Source organism: Macadamia integrifolia, chromosome 7, assembly GCF_013358625.1.
Source record: "Macadamia integrifolia cultivar HAES 741 chromosome 7, SCU_Mint_v3, whole genome shotgun sequence".
Lineage (NCBI taxonomy): Eukaryota > Viridiplantae > Streptophyta > Magnoliopsida > Proteales > Proteaceae > Macadamia > Macadamia integrifolia.
This window is the reverse complement of record NC_056563.1, coordinates 35,003,429-35,022,324: the sequence shown is the minus strand read 5'-3', so window position 1 is coordinate 35,022,324 and position 18,896 is coordinate 35,003,429. Positions and strand designations below refer to the sequence as shown.

At 35.0% G+C, this 18,896-nt stretch overlaps 1 protein-coding gene and 1 long non-coding RNA gene across 3 annotated transcripts; both read left to right on the top strand.

Annotated features, from left to right (window-relative positions):
• Positions 1–7,111: 7,111 nt before the first annotated feature.
• On the top strand, positions 7,112–10,406 carry LOC122085043. Of its 2 annotated transcripts, XR_006141995.1 has the most exons (4): positions 7,112–7,253; positions 7,361–9,382; positions 10,052–10,116; positions 10,201–10,406. It is a non-coding gene; the product is annotated as an uncharacterized LOC122085043 (long non-coding RNA). The 2 variants fall into 2 exon arrangements; XR_006141994.1 differs by having other exon boundaries at positions 7,123–9,382.
• A 2,358-nt stretch (positions 10,407–12,764) lies between these two features.
• Positions 12,765–18,807, top strand: LOC122083617 (disease resistance protein RPS2-like). Its single transcript, XM_042651485.1, has 3 exons — positions 12,765–12,821; positions 12,871–15,684; positions 18,686–18,807. The coding sequence occupies exons 2-3, from the start codon at positions 12,892–12,894 to the stop codon at positions 18,791–18,793; spliced, it is 2,901 nt and encodes a 966-aa protein (XP_042507419.1). The 5' UTR covers positions 12,765–12,821; positions 12,871–12,891; the 3' UTR covers positions 18,794–18,807.
• The last annotated feature ends 89 nt before the right edge of the window (positions 18,808–18,896 follow it).

The following is an 18,896-nucleotide window of genomic DNA, read 5'->3' as shown; positions in this document are numbered from 1 at the left end:
AAAAAAAAAGGCAACATGAGTAGAATGTTTTTTAATCTAATTTTTATTAATTTAGATAAATTAAAAAAAATTAGTTCTTGCGTCGAAATTAATAGTCCTATACTTAACCTGATAAACAATTTGCTTAAATAACATCACAAATTGGTTAGAAGGTGAAAAAAATGCTAAAAGATCCTAGATCAGATTATGCACGTCCACCTAGTTACTCCAGATTTACACTGTATAATAGGCTTCAGGAAGCTGCATCAATAATATTTTTTGTCAGCATAAAATCAGCACAAAATAAGAGAAGGTTTTTTTTTTTTTTCTTGGTAGTAACATAATAAGAGAAGGTGACCTCTAAGGAAAATACTATAAGCCCATCCACTTGTACGAATTAAAATAGAAAATTCGGAAGAAGGTAGGGAGTGGGGGGTGTTAGGTAGGCCACCATGGGACGTTCTGAAATAGAAGAATTTGAATCCAGACTACAATCAAATATCCATCGGTTTATGTTTTTCAAGACGATCACGTGATTTGGTTTTACCTTTGAGTGGATAATTTAATTTATATGTAACCAAATAAAATAGCAAGAGATAATTAGACTACCAAAAAATTGAATTTCATTAGATTCAAGGATGAGACTAGGATTAAAGAAGATGAGAGGGAAATTCCAAACAACACCATATCTTAAAATTTTGATAAGTGATATGGGGTGGGCAAATAAGTCTGGTTGATACCTGATATGACCAAATGACTTCTTATATCTAATTGTATTTTTAAGCTTAGTTTCTCTCCTATATTATAACCAATACTGGCCCTTCTATTATACTATACTAATTAATGGATTTCAAGTGAATTTATGTTTAGTTATAACAATTACTTGCAAATATTTTTATTAAAAAAAAAAAAATTGAAATGTCTTCCGAATACCTATACACAATTATAAATGTATTTACATGATGAGTTATAATATGTAGATGGTCACTGCCATATCCAATGAACTTTAAACGTGTGACTGAATGCTCAACTTCGAAGCAATATTTATTAATATTTTTTTGATGAAAAACAGAAAAGGATCCAAAGAAAAATTATAAAGTTTTTTTCTAAGTTGGAATATTTTATTTTCCTTCTCTTTAATTCTCTATGCAACCAAACGAAACATGAAGTTTAATAGTTTCATCTACTTCGAAATATATGTTTTTAATATTTATTTTGTGGAAAAGTTCAAATGCTAAAAGAGTAGGATGAGGTCTTCACTCAATTGAAATCATCTCATATTTTGGGGTTCAAATCATCTACACTGAATGACAAGTGGTAATGAGGATCCAATGACTGAGATGCACTGCCTCACTAAGGATTTTTTTGCTATTTCTATTTATTTATTATTTTTTTTAGACTTTAACTTAAATTTCAAATTTCTTCGAAAAGCCCCTGTAAAATATACTTGTTTATTTTAGTAGATTATTTTCACTATGCTAAGGGGGTGATGGCTGATGTTTGATAATGCTCTCTCTCTCTCTCTCTATGTTTGATCAAGGATTCAAGGTCTTGGCACATTATTCCCACCTATCATATTTAAAATTTTAAAAAGATCAATCGTATTTGGTAAGGCATTCAAACTTTTTTTTTTTCCGTAAAAAATTCACACCTACTATACTAAAAAGTCTAAAAAGTCTATGGTGTCCGGATCGGTCATTTTTTACCCTTAATTATTTATTTATTTTTCTTTTTTACAATTTTACCTGTAAATATATTTTACAATCCCCGAACTGACTAGGGATTAGTATCGGCTATACGGTTGATCTGATGCCGATACTTAGAACCAACTTTGATTCCAATCACTATCAGAAATGGTGGGTTCTCCCATAAACTTGATAAAAAAAAAATCCCGAATATTTTTGTTGGTTGTTTCCACTATTCCTCTTCTAGGAGGATAGAATTTTATGAATGTAAAAAACTGTTAGCTCATAGATGTATTTCAACCAAGGTTTTAAAATTTTGAATCGATTTTGAGATTGGTCTTAATCGATATCAATGTAGATTAGATTGATACGGATTGAGATGAAATAGATTGGATGGATTTAGCTTTTTTTTTAAAATATTTTTTTTTTTCAATTAGATCGATATTAATGGAAATTCAATTCAGTTGACCCTAATCAATCCGAATTTTTAAAATATGATTCTAATCATTGATGTTGAAAAGCTAAAAAAATTCTTACCTGCTAGATAGGGATTAAAGATCTCTATCACTCACTCATGGATTAAGATATCGGTATTAAATTAGGAATATCGCCCTCAGTCTGAATTGAAATTGGATATTATTATCGGATCAAGGGTAAAATTATAAAAAAACCTAATCCGTTATTAAAAAATAAAGGTAAAAATATAAAATCAATCGATCCAAGGTTAATATGAGTTGATCCAGATCAATATCGTATCACTGAGATCCATACCAATATTCGATTCCAGAGATCTAAATCTTTGCTTCACTCTGTTCGTTTCTACTCACTTGATATCATTTTTTAATTTTTTTTTTTTTAAAGCTTGAGATCAACTTCATTCTTATCTGGAAAGAAAAAATCATTTATTGAGGCCTTTCCAGATCCAGGATTCCAAATCCTCTCTAATTCCTTGGGGTGCAATTAGGTATAATCACTCCTAATTTGACCACAAGTGGCCTTGTAGACATCAATGGTCAAGACTAGGGGAGAGAAAATGAGGGCAAACTAGGTTTGGATATGCAAAAACCCAACCGATCCATCATCTCCAAGTCAAAAACCGAAGTTTATATTGATTTTCCCCTTTCAGTGCAAGAAACCTAGGTCTGCAAATCTAATTCAAATCAAATGTAATTTTCACTTAGAAGTATATCGATGTCCTCAAGTGGTGAAAATAGTAGCAGATGAGGACTTGGAAATCAATGCATTTCCAAGTTTGAAGGAAGTGCTCTCTCTAAAGTGCATGTTTATCTTTGTTCTAAGTTGAGGCGACCTCCATTTGGAACAATATATGAGAGAGAGAGATGGATGGATTGCTTTGAAACCTAATTGGGGAAAGATTTTGAGTCAATAGAGGAGTCTTAATGGATTCGAACCATCACTCATGAGAATTACCCCATGTGTTCTTCCATTTGAACTAAAGACTCACCCGCATATATAAAGCATGTTAGCTAAGTCTATAATAAAATAACACGATTCACATAAAAAAATAGAATGATACAAAGAAATCGATGAAATAAATAAACCATAACTCAAGACATCAAGTTCAACAATATGCTGAAATACATTATCACCACAATTTTTGCATAGTGTTTCTAACAACTGTATCATAAAATCCCAGAGATAATTATCAGAACTACAGAAAGAATGCCTAATAGCCAATAAATGCATGATATGATACCAGAGTTTATTTATTTATTTATTTTTGTTAGGCCTTTTTAACCTAACAAGTGAATAATCCAGTTGATGCCTAATTCAAGCACTAAAATCAAATAAAAGAGACACAAGAAGAAACAAAACTTAACCTTTTATTTCACCATATTTATGAGTTCGATGTCTTGCATGAACAAGTTAGAATAGTGAAGAAGGATAAATTAAATGCATTGTCGCCACATCCACTTGATGCCTAATTCTTACCCATCGAGCTAGAAACCCTTTTTCTGGGTTGTTGTATAGATGTGTGTATATGTATATATAGATTTTGATCGGTAGAAGATGAAGTAAGCTGTGTCAAACTTGAAAGGAAGAGGAAATAATGAAATCGGAAATCGCCTTCAAATTGAAATACAGTTTCTAATGTGCTTGCCGTTTTGAAGCCGTTACAACTTACATGTAAAGAAATGATGTTACACAGTTCGGTTTCAGTTCATGATGTAACGATCGTACACCGAAGCCAAAACGGTTATTAATTAAAATCAAAACAGAAAGGAAGAGGGTCAAACTCTATACTATCAATCTCATTCTTTCTCACTCTCACCGAGTCTTGCACTAAGTCTTAAGCTTAATCTTCCTGATAAGGAATTATTTAATCGATTTAACAAGTTTGCTTCGGGTGGTGCATAGTGGTCATTTCGCACCCTTTGTGTTTAGACTTGACCCCTACATCCCATCTATAAAACTCTGTTCCTTATTAATAAGAATTTAAAAGTAAAACCAGATTATCAATGATTCAATTCAATTTGGTTTTAAACAAAATTTGATTTATGTGTTCAGGGTCAGAATTTACTCCAACTAGAGTTCTAATTATTCATAGCTTAGATCGGCCGGATTGTATATTGATGCCTCTAGAGTCTAGGCCGGGTATTACTATTGGATCAAGGAAAAAATCATTTTAAAAAAAAAAGTAGGGATAAAACCAACTGTTCTAGGCAATATAAGCATATCGACGGAGAACAATATCAATCTAATTCCCACGATTTAAATCCCTGCTCCAAATTACACAGTAAAGCAAGGTTCGAAAACTTTAGAACGATTATGGGGTTGGTGCCATGGTTCAATATCTTTTTGGGTCGACCAGAATCAGATTGTATTGGATGAATCTACCTCTTCTTTTTTTTTAATTACAATTTTACCTTTAGACCATACATATGAATTAGGATTGAAAAGATCAAGATAAAGATTGGCCAAGACTGATATTGACCCGATTCCCAAGATTTAAATCCTTGCCCCAAAACAAACTAGAGACTCAGGTCCCAATTGGGGATTAAAACGCACCTAGAAGAGAAAAAAAATCCCAATTAATTTGAGTTGAACCAGTAATGTAATGATGCTTGCTCATGAGTACACTAGGTCCGATTAAGCACAGACAGTCCATTGTCTACATAAACTTCATAGATACGGACTAACCCCAATTTAATTTTTGAGTTTCCCAATATGTGATTCTATTGGCTTTACCTTAATATTCTAAATTATTATGTACCTCTTCATACCTTTTCTATTATCGGTAAACCCTTACTCTTCAGACCAATTCAAGTGAATGTGACAAATTGTACTTCCGATACCATATTTAAATTTTAATGTTACAATAGGAGACGTATGCAATTAGTTCAATAGTCTTTCCAAATAAAATAATAATAATAATAATAATAATAATAATAAACAATTAATTCCATACCAAACCTCTTCCATTGGTCAAATTTTGTTTTATTCTAACATGAGTATTCTATCAAAAATAAACAAATAAAAATCCCAACATATGTAGAATGTGTATTTCTTTTAATACAAATTATAGATAAATTAAAAACAATTAGATCCTATGTCAAAATTTATAATCTTCCTATAAATAACCTGATAAACAATTTGCTTAATTAACATCACAAATTCTTTAGAAGGCGAAAAAGTGCTAAAATCCTACATCAGATTAAATGCACGCCCATCGGGTCACTCCAAATTTCTGTCACGTTCTATCCTTCATTCCTGATCTTTTTTCACACTATAGAGTAGGCTTCAGGAGGTTGCATCAATGATATTTTTTGTCATCATAAAATCAGCATACAATAAGAGAAAACAACCTGTTAAAAAAAAAAACTACAAGCCCATTTGGAGCTATTTTGGGCTGAAATAGAAACTTCTATATGGATTAAATTAGGAAATTCGAAAGAAGGCTGGTAGTGGGGATTGTTAGGTAAGGTTACCATGGGTTGTTCTGAAATAGAAGAATTTGAATTCGAGCTATAGTCAAATGTCTATTGGCTTATGTTTTCCAAGACGATCAGGGTAAAATTGTAAAAAATCAGTTTGTGAAAAAATAGGTAAAGCCAATCGATCTAAGTTGATAAATTGATCCTAAATTTCAATCCTCCCTTGGATCCGGATCCTCTCCATAGAGGCCATCGCCCATAGAGTGCCCGTAAAGACCTATCTATGCGACGTGGAGGAAGCAAATCTGACGAAGGAAAAAAAAAGTTCCAATTTCTTTACTCAGTTAACCCCACTCATCCCAAACCCGACACCTCACATGGATCAAAACCATCTAACAATCTTACCCCCCTTTGCCTTCCCTGCCGTGGTTGATATCCCATGGCACATCGACCTTAGCCTCATCGTACCATAAAAGTCGTCGCATTTGGCCCAAAGTTTGTGAAGAAAATGGTGAATGACTAAAACACCACGAACCCAATGTGGTTATAGTGATGCTAATGATTGTATTGAATGGCTAGAGCAAACATAAACCCCGTGATCATGAAGAACCCCATCAATTGGATCCAAAACCTCCATATGATGTCGATGAACGTCACCGTGAACCAATACCTAGGAATAGTACTACAAAGTGCTATCAGCGTCAGAGCCCTGACTATCATTGCATCAGGAATCCACCTAATATCTAAGAAGATGTCCTAATGAGTTGGAGGGCTCTATCGCCATCCTCTCCACCTTCTATTGTTTCAATTTCAGTTCCATGTTCAGATTCATAATATTTCAAATTTAATGAGATCTGTGAAAACTGCATGAAGATTGATATTTCTTCATTTAGATATTGACTTGATTTAGATTCCATTGATGCTAAGTCTTCCTGTGGTTAGGTATATGTTTCTTTGTCTATGGAATTTCAGATAATTAGATCATTGAATAAACTGAAAGAATTGGAGAATTTGAAAAACAATTCAATAAAATTGGATTTGGTCGATTCAACAATGGCTCCGAGGATTCCAATTCTACACTCTAGGGTTGGGTAGAAGGTACGAGAAAGAGAAGCTCCGTGGATTTGGTCGATTCCACAAATAGGACAGCGATTCCATTCTACAGCAGAGACTGGGGAGATTCTAAGTGAGTCAAGTCGATACAGGGTGTGGGTTTGAGTTTGGGTCGAATGCCTATGTGGGTTTTTTTTTTTTTTTGAAAAATCAGAGCTTCAATTCTTGACCGTTGGATTTTTTTCATCCACACGTCACGCAGATAGGCCTCTATGAGCACTCTATGGGCGATGGCCTCTATGGAGAGGATCCGGATCCATCCTCCCCTACCATGCTTAGATCATGCGGTGCAATGCTACCTGGAACACTGGACAGCTGTCCTATGCCACATGGAGGGTGAGGATGAGGGGAGAGAAAGAGAACTGTATCCTTTCTAGGCGACCCGGTTTCTGACCCATGTCCACATTCGGTGAAACACATCCCCCAATCCTCGACCACCTTTTACGGATACATTTCAAGTCGTGAAATCGAAAGGAAAGGAGAGAACTTAGGTCATCGCAGCGATCGATCGTGGGGTGTCCGGAACTGCGGCTACCGATCGGCTGCTGCACCTTCTTCTCAGGTGGTTCCATATTTGCAGGTTCGAGCCTCTTTCTCGATAGTGTCTTGAGGGTTACGTTCTAACTGTTTTGGCTCCAAGCGATGAAGCTATGTCGAAGCTGACGACGTACCATTTGAGTGAACCAGGTGTGCCGGAGCAAATCATATATTACCATCTCGTCCAGGAGTATCAAACGGAGGAGAGTATGTATAATGCGGTGAGAAGGTTCGGTAAGTTACGATTCGTTACGAGTACCCCACAAGGTTGTGGCCGAAGAAGCCAATGGGTCTGGGAAATTTGGGATGGGAGATGAATCAGTTTATCTGTTCGATCCCGATATCTGCATCGACAGTCGAATTTCAGGTCGGGTATTGATGGTGTTCTGTTCCCCACTGAAGAAAAGACGAATTCCGAAACGAAATTGATTCACACAGTACTCTTACCACTACTAAAGCTACTGTTAAATCTCAGAATAGGTGCTTCAAAAACAAATCTTTTTTCCTTTCCTTATCTTCATTACTTTCTCAGACATTGGAATTCCAGTTCTTATTTCACTTGTTTGTTATATCTGCCGGATTCCGGTGATGTTTAGTTCAGTGAGGTTGTCGGCTCCGATGAGTTTTTATGTGGGTCACATCGTCTTTATCTGGATTTTTCATTTTTATCATTGGTTTAGGAAATGTTAGATTTAATATTAATAGTGTTTGCTCTCAACCATTATTAGTTGTGCTTCATATTGCATAAAGTCTTTTTTTTTTTTTTTTGGATAAATGTTGCTTATTTGCTTAAATACTTGGTTGGTTTATCGTTTCTTTAGGGATCCTCATGCTTGGTTAATCAGTTTTTGAGGGTGAGCTTTGGAAACCTGATTTGTTAAGGAATGAAAATTTGTTGGGTTCACTCCATCTAGATATAACCTAACCTTCCAGGGGCCCATACTTTCAGCCTCATGTGCAGGCCTTATCTAGCTAGATGCTTGGCTAGGTCCAGCCATGTGCTACTCAGGCTTAATTTGTAGAGTAATATATAGGGTTATATATCATTGAAGGAATAAAAAAGAGAAAAAAGAATGCACTATTGTTTAATTTATTTATTATATTTATATGGATTCCTTTGGCATTTGGAAATGTTATATTTTGTATAAGAATGAAGCATATTAAGCATGGTTAAGTGAGGAAAAGATCCCAATTACATCATGGGATTGGTGTCTTCCATGTGTGGCAATTGTATCATGGACTAAATGTCGTCACTTTTTGTAAAAAAACAATACTAGAGATTAAAAATGGAACTGATTTTCCATAATTATGCATTGCAATTCAATAAAGTCGTTTTTGATTTTTTAAATTAATACAATTTTCTTTATCTTTTTAGTAATTCCTATAAAATATTTCCTTTGAAATGTTTGATGACATGATCCTTTTACTCGCATACATTCATAGCTTATTTTTTCAAGTTATTCTAAGCACTTAATTCATTGGATTCACCCTCATTTTAGGTTATGTTATTAGAAGTAGTTTTATATATTATTAGGTTTCTTAATTCTAGCTCCTCTGATTTATTTAAAAGTTGAATAAATTCATGCAATTTTTTAGACCTTTGTAGTTTTTATATAACACAAAACTACCAATGACCTCCATTAACCTCTCCATCAGTTTGTTAATTTTGTTTTCTAATTTGAATGCATTTTTTACTCCAATATATACTCATTTTTTGCTTAAAACTTATCCCCATTTCCTACATTCAGTTATTTATTTTCTTTTAAAAATTAATAAAAAAAAGTCTTTTTGAGGCCGTAAATTACTTATATGATATCTTTTCTTTTATCATAAAAATATCAAGATTCTTGACAAATCAATCAACTCTCAATCTAACATTAACATACTCCTCTCTCACTTGACAATAGGCCATTTTTTAAACTATTTGTTAATCTATAGTTCTTTTAACCTTGACTTGTTTCTTTGCCTTAAAAAAATTTCTTTGATGACTCTAGTCTTTCCCCGACTAGGTTTTATAGCCTTTCAACTTTGTCTTTCTCACTTTCTCATGTTATACAAACCCTAGCCTCTCCACTATAATTGTAGAGTTCTATATGCAGGACGAAGAAAGAGAAAAAGAAGAAGAGGAGAAAAAGGATGACAAAAATGATGATGATGATGATGATGTATTAGGTATGTTTATTCATATGCTCTACTATAATTGTAGAGTTCTAAAGGTTAATGCTTGTTCTATTTATTCTTCTTATTTATATTTTTTGAATAGTTGAAGATATAGTGTCATGATGATGATGGAGAAGAATAATCCTTTTATTCTACTTACGATATCTTTATTTTCTTATAATTTCTTTTGATTGAAACTTTCGTTACATGTGCATACCCAATATGGAGTTATACATTTCTATACAGCCATTAAAGTTCAATATGAAATTATAAGGTCTGCTTTGGATAGTGGTGGCATTGGGCAGCCCAGCCTAGCCAGCACAGCCTGTGTTTGGATGAGCTTGGACCAGGGAATTTTTGTGTTAGCCCTGAGCCCAGGGCTGGCTAGTTAGTTGGTGTTCTCAGTATTTTTTATTTTTTTCATCATACTTTTCCCCTCTACAAAAAAGACTACTTATAAGTGAGGTGGTTTGTGCCACATATAAATAAGATTTTCTTCCCTAGTTTCTACCGAGTTAAATATCATTTATTCCTTTCAAACCAGATAATACTGTCACCAATAGGTAACCTGTGGCTGCTGGTTTGTGAAATAGAATTTTTTTGTTTCTTCTTTGCTATTCATACTGACTGATTCAATTCTGTCTTATGCATGCTTTTTTTAATTTGGCAATTGCTGTGCAGGGTAAAGATAAAGAGAGAGGAGTCCTTGTATAGGATTGTGGTGATGAGAAAGATAACATTGATAGGTAATATTTGTCTCTTTTGCTTGAGCTATTGCTAAATTTGTGAAGCTTAAATGTCACCCCTAAACTAAATGTGTGAAGTTTCAGGTCGTGTTGTGAACTTTGATTTCCTAATATGGGGGAAAAATTATCAAAGAAGGAAGAGGCTGCTGTGATTGTTGTGGGTTCTCTTGCACCTGCGGCCTTTGTGGTTGTACAGTGGCTTCCAGGGGATTAAAATATATATGATAAGAATTTAATGTAACTGCTACTGATCTTTACTTAATTCTATGGAATTCAATTCCTTAGATCAATTAGCTTTTGTGGTTTCTTATTTTTATTTGATCAAAAGGATGATAAAAGAAGTGCATTTAATTGTCATAGTGGAATATTGAATACCTATTTCATTTTTCTGTATATTTTCTCAATGGCCCAATGTCTTGTCCGTCATGATATTCGATTGTGTAAGCGTCTAGTGCCTCCTTGTCTCTCTCTCTCTCCACAGTAAGGGGGTAGATATGTCATTTTGGAGGAGAGAGAGAGAGAGAGAGAGAGAGAGAGAGAGAGAGAGAGAGAGAGAAGCACTAACATACGTTATACTTGGACCTAGAAAACTTTAACCTGCTTCGATTTTTTTGTGTTTGGCCAAAGGTTGGGTGGGCCCGGTGGATCTGGGACCAGAAGCATTAGGTCCACCCTGCCTGACCAGCAATAGACCGAATAACATACAAGTACTTTTTTTTTGCTTAAGGTCAGCAAAGTAATGTATTAAAAAAATGAATGAAATATAATTAATCCAAAAGGGCTGAAACACACCAAAAAAATTCGATTTTCCACTCTGCCTTCAGCATTGCCATCAGCAGAGATTGAAACCAAAACATAATTGAAACTAACACAACTCCAGATTCACAAGAATTGGAATCTTGGTTTCTCCATAGCATCCTATTCTATATCATTAATCAAGAATCTTGGGGGAGACGACCATACTGATGAGGATCTAGTCGCAGCCTCATGTTTAGCAAGACCATCTGCTATTTTATTTACTTCACGGAAGCAATGACAGATGCTCCATTGAATTCGATTTAAATAGATCACCACTGACAACCACCTTTGTCGAAAATTCCATGGGATAGAATTCTTCACAATGCACCACACCACTGCTTTCGAATCACATTCCACTTCTAACCAAGTTAGATCTAAGAGCTTGGCTATGTTGATCGTTTCAAAAAACCTGAAAAACTCAGCTCCAAAGTTGGAGGAGATACCTTCAAAGGAGAAGAAACATCGCATTGGATATCCATTATGATTACGAAAAATGCCCCCAACTCCTGCGTAACCCGGCTTGCCTAACGAACACCCATCAATGTTAATTTTGCAACATCCCACAGGCGGTCTCCCCCAATATAACTCTTTGATATGCTTTTGTTTAGGACTTGAACACACCAAACACATAGATGCCAAAAGATGAAGATCTCTTCCTGACTTGATCTGAACAGGGGTAACAACTGAAAAATTCCCCAAGTATTAATCACTGCTTTCACCACAAGACTTGAAGGCTTACAATGGTTGTCATGTTTTCTTCGATTTCTTTCAAGCCAAATCATCATATTTATACATATTTATGACACTACACATGCAATTATGTTTTTTTTTTTGCTATTCTATACTACTGAGCGCCATTGGCCAATGTCAAGTCTATTGGGAGCTAGTAAGGCCAAAGGTCCACCTGCACCTACACACATCCACCTGAATATGACAGGGTTTGATCGCATGACCTTCTCCCTTGGGTGCTAACACTAACTGCCACCACTAGGCTAAGCTAATGTTCATAAAGTACAATTATGCATCTAAAGGTATTTGTGATGCCATAGTATAGTTGTTTCTAAGCTTCGCAACACACATCCATGCCATTATTACCTACCCAAACAATTTTCAAGTATGGGTGTCGATGGGTAGGATTGGGGTGGGGTTTTAAAACACATCCATGCTGTTACTACCTACACAAACAAATTTCAAATTTCAAGTAAGATTGAGCCAAAATGGTTTGGATTAGGGTTGGATTTTCCGACTAGGTTAAGATTTGGGAGAAGCAACCTTGGGCTGGGCCTGGGTTTGCAAAATCCTAACCCAATATGCCAAGCTTCACCCCTCACTTCAAACTTCTTTTTAGTCATGCTGTTGATATCACCCCCTCTGTTTAATTATTTATTTATAATAAAATATTCTATTTATTTGTAAAGGCGGGTTGGATATAAATATTCCCCTCCACTCTCAAGTCTAAACATGTTTCCGATTTTAAACAATTACAACAATGCTTACAAATGATTGTACCGGATGCCTTTTGTATTACAAAGTTTATGTTTTTATGGGAGTTAAAAATTTGTTATTTATTAATGTATATGTTGGGATCGAACTTCTCTGTGCAGTGGTGATTGCACAGGTCGACCCATGGTCACAAGAGCGAAAATCACGTGTTTAGGCAATGGTTGGAGAGAGGCACGGAGAAGAGTCACCGACATTCAATGATGCTTCCGACAACTTGTTGGGAAATTCTTTAACTTTATCTACACGTGGTGTTGTTCTATTGGTGTCGTAATCTAAGATAAGATAAGATGAGATATGGGCAAGTTTAACATAAGCTAAAGTACTGTTCCAATTTTCTACTCGATCATAAAGCGAAGGAGGAAAAATAGCTGTGTATTGGCTACACAAGTTTTTTCCTTCTGCAAGTCTCTCTCTCTCTCTCTCTCACACACACACAGTTCTTGCCTTCTGCAAATCTTTCTTTGCTTGTGAATCATGGAAACGACTATCATTGGCGCGATACTAAGCCCCATAGTAGGATGGATCATCAATCCTATCGCAACTAAGTTTCAGGTCTTACGGAACCTTAGCCAGAACATCGAAGAACTGGAGAACGCAAGGATGAAGCTAGATGCCAGGAGAAGGGACGAAGGAAGAAAAGTAGAAGAAACAATGAACCAGGAAGGGGTAATAAAATCAGCAGAGGCAGATCTCTGGTTCAGTCAAGTTGATGTTGCTCTATCCAACGCCAACAACCTACGAATCGAGTACCAGCAGAGTCAGATCTCTGGTACTTCATGTCCTAACTGCTTCTGCCGGTCACGCTATCAGCTGAGCAAAAGAGCTTTGAAGCTCAAGCAAGATGTACTTGACAAGTTGTTTGGGGAAGAACCAAGATCTGGTTGGACGGTGGCTCCACCACGGCAGATAGGGAGGAATATGAACACTGTTTCTATCGAGGGACAAACAACAACAGAGAAATTGAAAGGTGAGATCATCGATTCGGTGCTCGACGATAGGTATGTTGCTGTTGGGTTGTTTGGTATGGGAGGTATAGGCAAGACAACACTCTTACGACACACCTATGAGCACTTTAGAAAGAAAGAGAACTTCGAATCCGTGATTTTCACTACTGTATCATCCACACCAAATTTTGTAGACATACGAAAACAAATTGCTAAAAGTATGGGCTTGAAAAATTGTGAAGCTGACAATGATGTAAAAGAAAAATTGTGTCGCCAAACAAGGAAGTATATGTTGATATTGGACGATATTTGGGCGCCCATTGATCTTGATGAAATCTGCATTCCGGCACCAAAGAAGGAGAACGGCTGCAAAATATTATTGGCATCTCGATCAAAAGAAGTGGTTACAAGGTTTGTGATCCGCTTTGAACCAAAAGATTCTCTTCGATCCATTCAAGTGAACAAACTCCAGCCTGAGGAAGCATGGAATCTTTTTGTTCAAAAAGTTGGTGAGGATATTACATCCGAAACAGCAATAGAACCTCTTGCCAAGGAAGTTCTTAGGAAGTGTGGTGGATTGCCTCTGGCCATCGTTGTTATTGGTGGCACAATGTCAACACGAAAAACAGAGGGAGAATGGAAAGATGCTCTACGTGAACTGGAAGAGTCAGCTTCAAATCTTGAAGGTATGAAAGAAGAAGTATTTTCAGTACTCATGTTTAGTTTTGAAAAATTGGAACCAATTGAACAATCTCTCTTCTTGTACTGCTGTCTATTTCCTGAGGACTACGACATTCACAAATATGAATTATTTGAGTTTGCCATCGGTGAAGAAACTCTGTCTGGGATGCATCGGCTACAAGATATTAGGAATAAAGTAGATGTTTTGGTTGGAAAGCTTCGAAATTCATCGATGCTTGAGGACGGTGACGACTTTGGTGCATTTAAAATGCACGATATGATGCGTGAATTGGCTGTGTGGATCACATCTACATCGAACAATAAGTACCTCTCCAAGTTCATTACAAAGGCCGGTTTTGGAATAACTGAGGCACCTGCTGATGCCTCAGAATGGTGCAAAGCCACTAAGATTTTGATGTGGGATCATTCTATGAAATCTTTACCTCAATTGCCAGATCAATGTCCACAACTGCACACATTGCTCCTTCGACAAACTCGTAGTAAGGTCATCCCCCAAGTGCAGTTCTTCGACCACATGCCTGCACTTCAGATACTAGATTTGAGAAATTGTGGTACGGTAAAGAATTTGCCGGCTTCAATATCCCATCTAGTCAACCTTCGTTTGTTAAACTTAGGATGGTGTCTGAACCTACAGGATTTACCCATTGGAATTGGAATGTTGGCTCAACTCATATCATTAAACTTGTGTGGTTGCGTTAGATTAAGAAAACTACCAATAGAGATGAAAAAGTTGAACAATTTAAGGCTTCTAGACATCAGCTACACCACAATTCTTAAGAGGATACCACGTGGGGTATTATCTGGATTGCGTAAGCTAGAGGAGCTAAACACTATCGGAAGCGGGTTAAAATGGTTCGCCAGTGGTGTAGAGGAACTATCTCAATTGATTAGCTTATCTGATATTAGCGTCGAGATAAGGAAAGCCAATGTTTTCCATTCGTTTGAGCCATTCCTTAAATCTAAACGCATGCGTAGTCTAGATTTGCGGAATTGTACTATTGATCCTTCAATTTTTCCGTATCTTCTAGACCTTGATGGAAATGTGACATTCAAGTCATGTGAGGGTTTGACACACATTCCAGCTCATGGCTGTAGAAGTCTAACTTTACGAGCTTGTCCAGATCTCAAGATATTATTGAACGTACAGGAAGCCGAAGGGAATGCTTTTGAAAGCTTACATTCGTTGGTACTTTGTCAACTGGATCAGTTGCAGGCAATATGTACTGGGGTTCCACAACCTGGATGCTTTTCTAATATGACATTTATGGAAATACAGGAATGCCCCAATCTAAAGGTGATTTTCACTAATGGTGTAACACGGTTGCTTAAAAAGTTGCATTATTTATCTGTATGTCGATGTCCTCAATTGGTGAAGATAGTAGCAGATGAGGATTTGGAAATCAATGCATTTCCAAGTTTGGAGGAAATGCAACTATGTGAGCTACCAGAATTGACAGACATATGCCATCTCGATTTGAACTGGCCATCTCTCTCTAAAGCGCTTGTTTATCTTTGTTCTAAGTTAAGGAGACACCCGTTTGGAGCCAAACATGCAGATATATCATTAAATGATGAAATGGACAGCCGGATGACAAAGGAGTATCTATCGGAAAAAAAATGGGTAAGTGTAATAATATCTGATGACTTTTGTTTTTGGTAGTTTTTTTTTTCCGCTTTATCTTGAGAAGCTTGACTTAATAATTATTAACTATTCAAGAATACTTTAATATTTTTCTATTTTTATCAAGGGGCTACGAAATGTTTGAGTTATCTAAATAATACCTGCTTCCAAACAATATTATTATTTGCACATTATAAAGTCTAGTTTAGTTTGATAAACGTTATATTGTTTATTTCCTTAATTACTTGCTTGGTGTATCAATTTTTTAGGGATCCTTGCTTGGTTAATCAGTATTTGATGGTCGGCCTTTTCTAAAAAGCAATACTAGAGATTAAAAGTGCAATTCTATTTTAATAAAGTAATTTCTGATTTTTGGACTAATACAATTCCTTTTGCTGTTTAGTACTTCCTATAAAATAGTTCCGATTGAAATGTTTGATAACATGATCCCTTTATTTGCATAAAATTCATACCTTATCTTTTAAACTTATTCTAAAGTCTTAACTCATTGAATTAAATTTTATTTAGGTTATATAATTAGAAGAGTTTTATATATAATTAGGTTTCTTAACTCTCCTCTAATTTATCTAGAAGTTGAATAAATTCATGCAATTCTGTTTATCTTAGTAGTTTTTATTTAGTGCACGCATTACTCCAACTGGTCATCTATAATGATCTTGAAAAACGCCCATTTTAGGTTAGCCGATTGAACCTCTTAAAAGGATTTATATATCCTTGTGAGGAACCCTCTTCTTTACCTCATGAGAGATTTTGTTAGATTTCAATTTTAAAGAGGGAACTAATAATCTATCTCAATAGTCAAATGCCAATACAGAAACCTGGGTCAAGTGCATCTAAAGTTGGAGAAACTACAAAAATACCACTTACTTCCACTAATTAACCTCTCCATCATTTTGGTAATTTTAATTTCTAATTTCGAATACATTCATTATATACTCATTTTTCAACCGTTTACCAAAAGAATAGTCAGTTTTGGCTTAAACTTCTATTCTAATCCTTCATATGTCAATTCATAAAGAGGAATTAGCTCACTTTATCCCCATTCCCTACATTTAGTTATTAGTTTTATATTTAAAAATTCATAAATCTCTTAAAGGTCTTTTACTATAAAAATATCATGATTCTTGACAAATCAATCAACTCCAGATGTAACTTTAACATACCACTCCGTCTGATCACTTATAAACAGGCCCTTTGTATTCTATTTGTAATCTATAGATGTTTTAACTCTGATGTGTTTGATTGCCCCAATTTTTATTTTTATTTTATTATTATTATTCTTTTAAATGGTTCAAGCCTTTACCCAAATAGGTTTCAAAGCCTTTCAAATTTATCTCTCGTATCGATCCGTATCAGTTTAGTAAGTCTCCTATCTTGATACCTTGAAGGGTATGGATAGGAGAAAAAAGTCAAAAAATTATTTTTTTAAAAGGAAAATCAGGGATATTTTGTCTAATTCGGGTGATTTGATACCAATCCATTCTAATACCATAGACTGGTTTTGAGGGTGACCAATGGGTGATACCCATATGACACCGTGCACTAAAACCATGTTCATATCCTTCAAATTTTGAGTGCTAGGACTAGGTATGTGTCTTCATATCCTTCAATTTTTTTTTTTTTTTGGAAGAAGTGTTTTTATGTGAACTACCATAATTGACGGCCATATGCCATCCCATTTTGAATTGGCCATCGCTTCTTAGAGTTATTGTTGATAATTTTTCCTAAGTTGGGGAGATTTCCATTTGGAGCACAACATGCAGATCTGGTATCAATTATCGAAAAGAAATCAGTAATAGCAATAAGACCAAATATGTTTGTTATTTTTTTACTCTTTTTTGGTAATTGTTTTTCCTTTTCTTCTCCTTCCTTTTGATCATACTAGAGATTTGATGGTCAGCGTTTTCTAAAAAGTAATACTAGTGATTAAAAGTGCAAGTGTATTTTAATAAAGTAATTTCTGATTTTTGGACTAATACAATTCCTTTTGCTGTTTAGTGGTTCCTATAAAATAGTTCCTATTGAAATGTTTGATAATATGATCCCTTTATTTGCATAAAATTCATACCTTATCTTTTAAACTTATTCTAAAATCTTAACTCATTGAATTAAATTTTATTTAGGATATACAATTAGAAGTATTTTATATATTATTAGGTTTCTTAACTCTCCTCTAATTTATCTAGAAGTTCAATAAATTCATGTAGTTCTGTTTATCTTAGTAATTTTTATTTAGTGCACACATTACTACAACTGGTCATTTATAATGATCTTGAAACGCCCTTTTTAGATTAGTTGATTGAACCTTTTAAAAAGATTTATATATCCTTGTGAGGAACCCTCTTTTTTACTTCATGAGAGGTTTTGTTAGATGCCAATTTTTAAGAGGAACTAATAATCTATCTCAATGGTCAGATGCCAATACAAAAACCTGGGTCAAGTGCATCTAAAATTGTAGAAGACTACAAAAATACCACTTGCTTCCACTAAATTAACCTCTTCTTCATTTTGGTAATTTTATTTTCTAATTTGAATACAAACAGGCCCTTTGTAATCTATAGATATTTTAACTCTAACGTGTATCATTGCCCCAAATTTTTTTTTTTTTAATAGTTCTAGCCTTTGCCTAATTAGGTTTCATAGCCTTTCAACTTTGTCTTTCTCACTCATGGTTTTAAATATTGGTATTGCATCGATTCATATCGGTTTAGTAAGTCTCCTATCTTGATACCTTGAAGGGTATGGATAGGGGTGAAAAAGTCAAAAAATCATTTTTTTTAGGGAAATTAATGGTATTTTTGTCTGACATGGGTGATCCAATACTGATCCATTCTAATACCATAAACCGGTTTTGAGGATGACCAATACCTATTTTGACACCGTGCACTAAAACCATGTTCTTACTCTCTCAAATTTTCGTATAGTATGTGTACGGAAGCCCATCCTTCTCCTCTATAATTGTAGAGTTCTATATATGCAGCAAAAAATGATGGAAAAAGATGATGAGAAAAAGGATGACGATGATGATAACGATAATGAAGAAGAAGAAGAAGAAGAGGAAGAAGAAAAAGAGTTTACTTCATCTTGAGTGCTAGGTCTAGGTATGTATCTTCATATCCTCCAATGTTATAATTTTTTTTTGGTATTAAAATTTGATTTTTGTTCTATTTATTCTTCTTGTTTTTATTTTT

What these genes read in the sequence shown, in the direction of transcription:
- LOC122083617 (XM_042651485.1), top strand. Translation starts at nt 12,892, where the DNA reads ATGGAAACGACTATCATTGGCGCGATACTAAGCCCCATAGTAGGATGG. An exon ending in ATCTATCGGAAAAAAAATGG is followed by an intron (nt 15,685 to 18,685) that starts GTAAGTGTAATA and finishes CTATATATGCAG; the next exon opens with CAAAAAATGATGGAAAAAGA.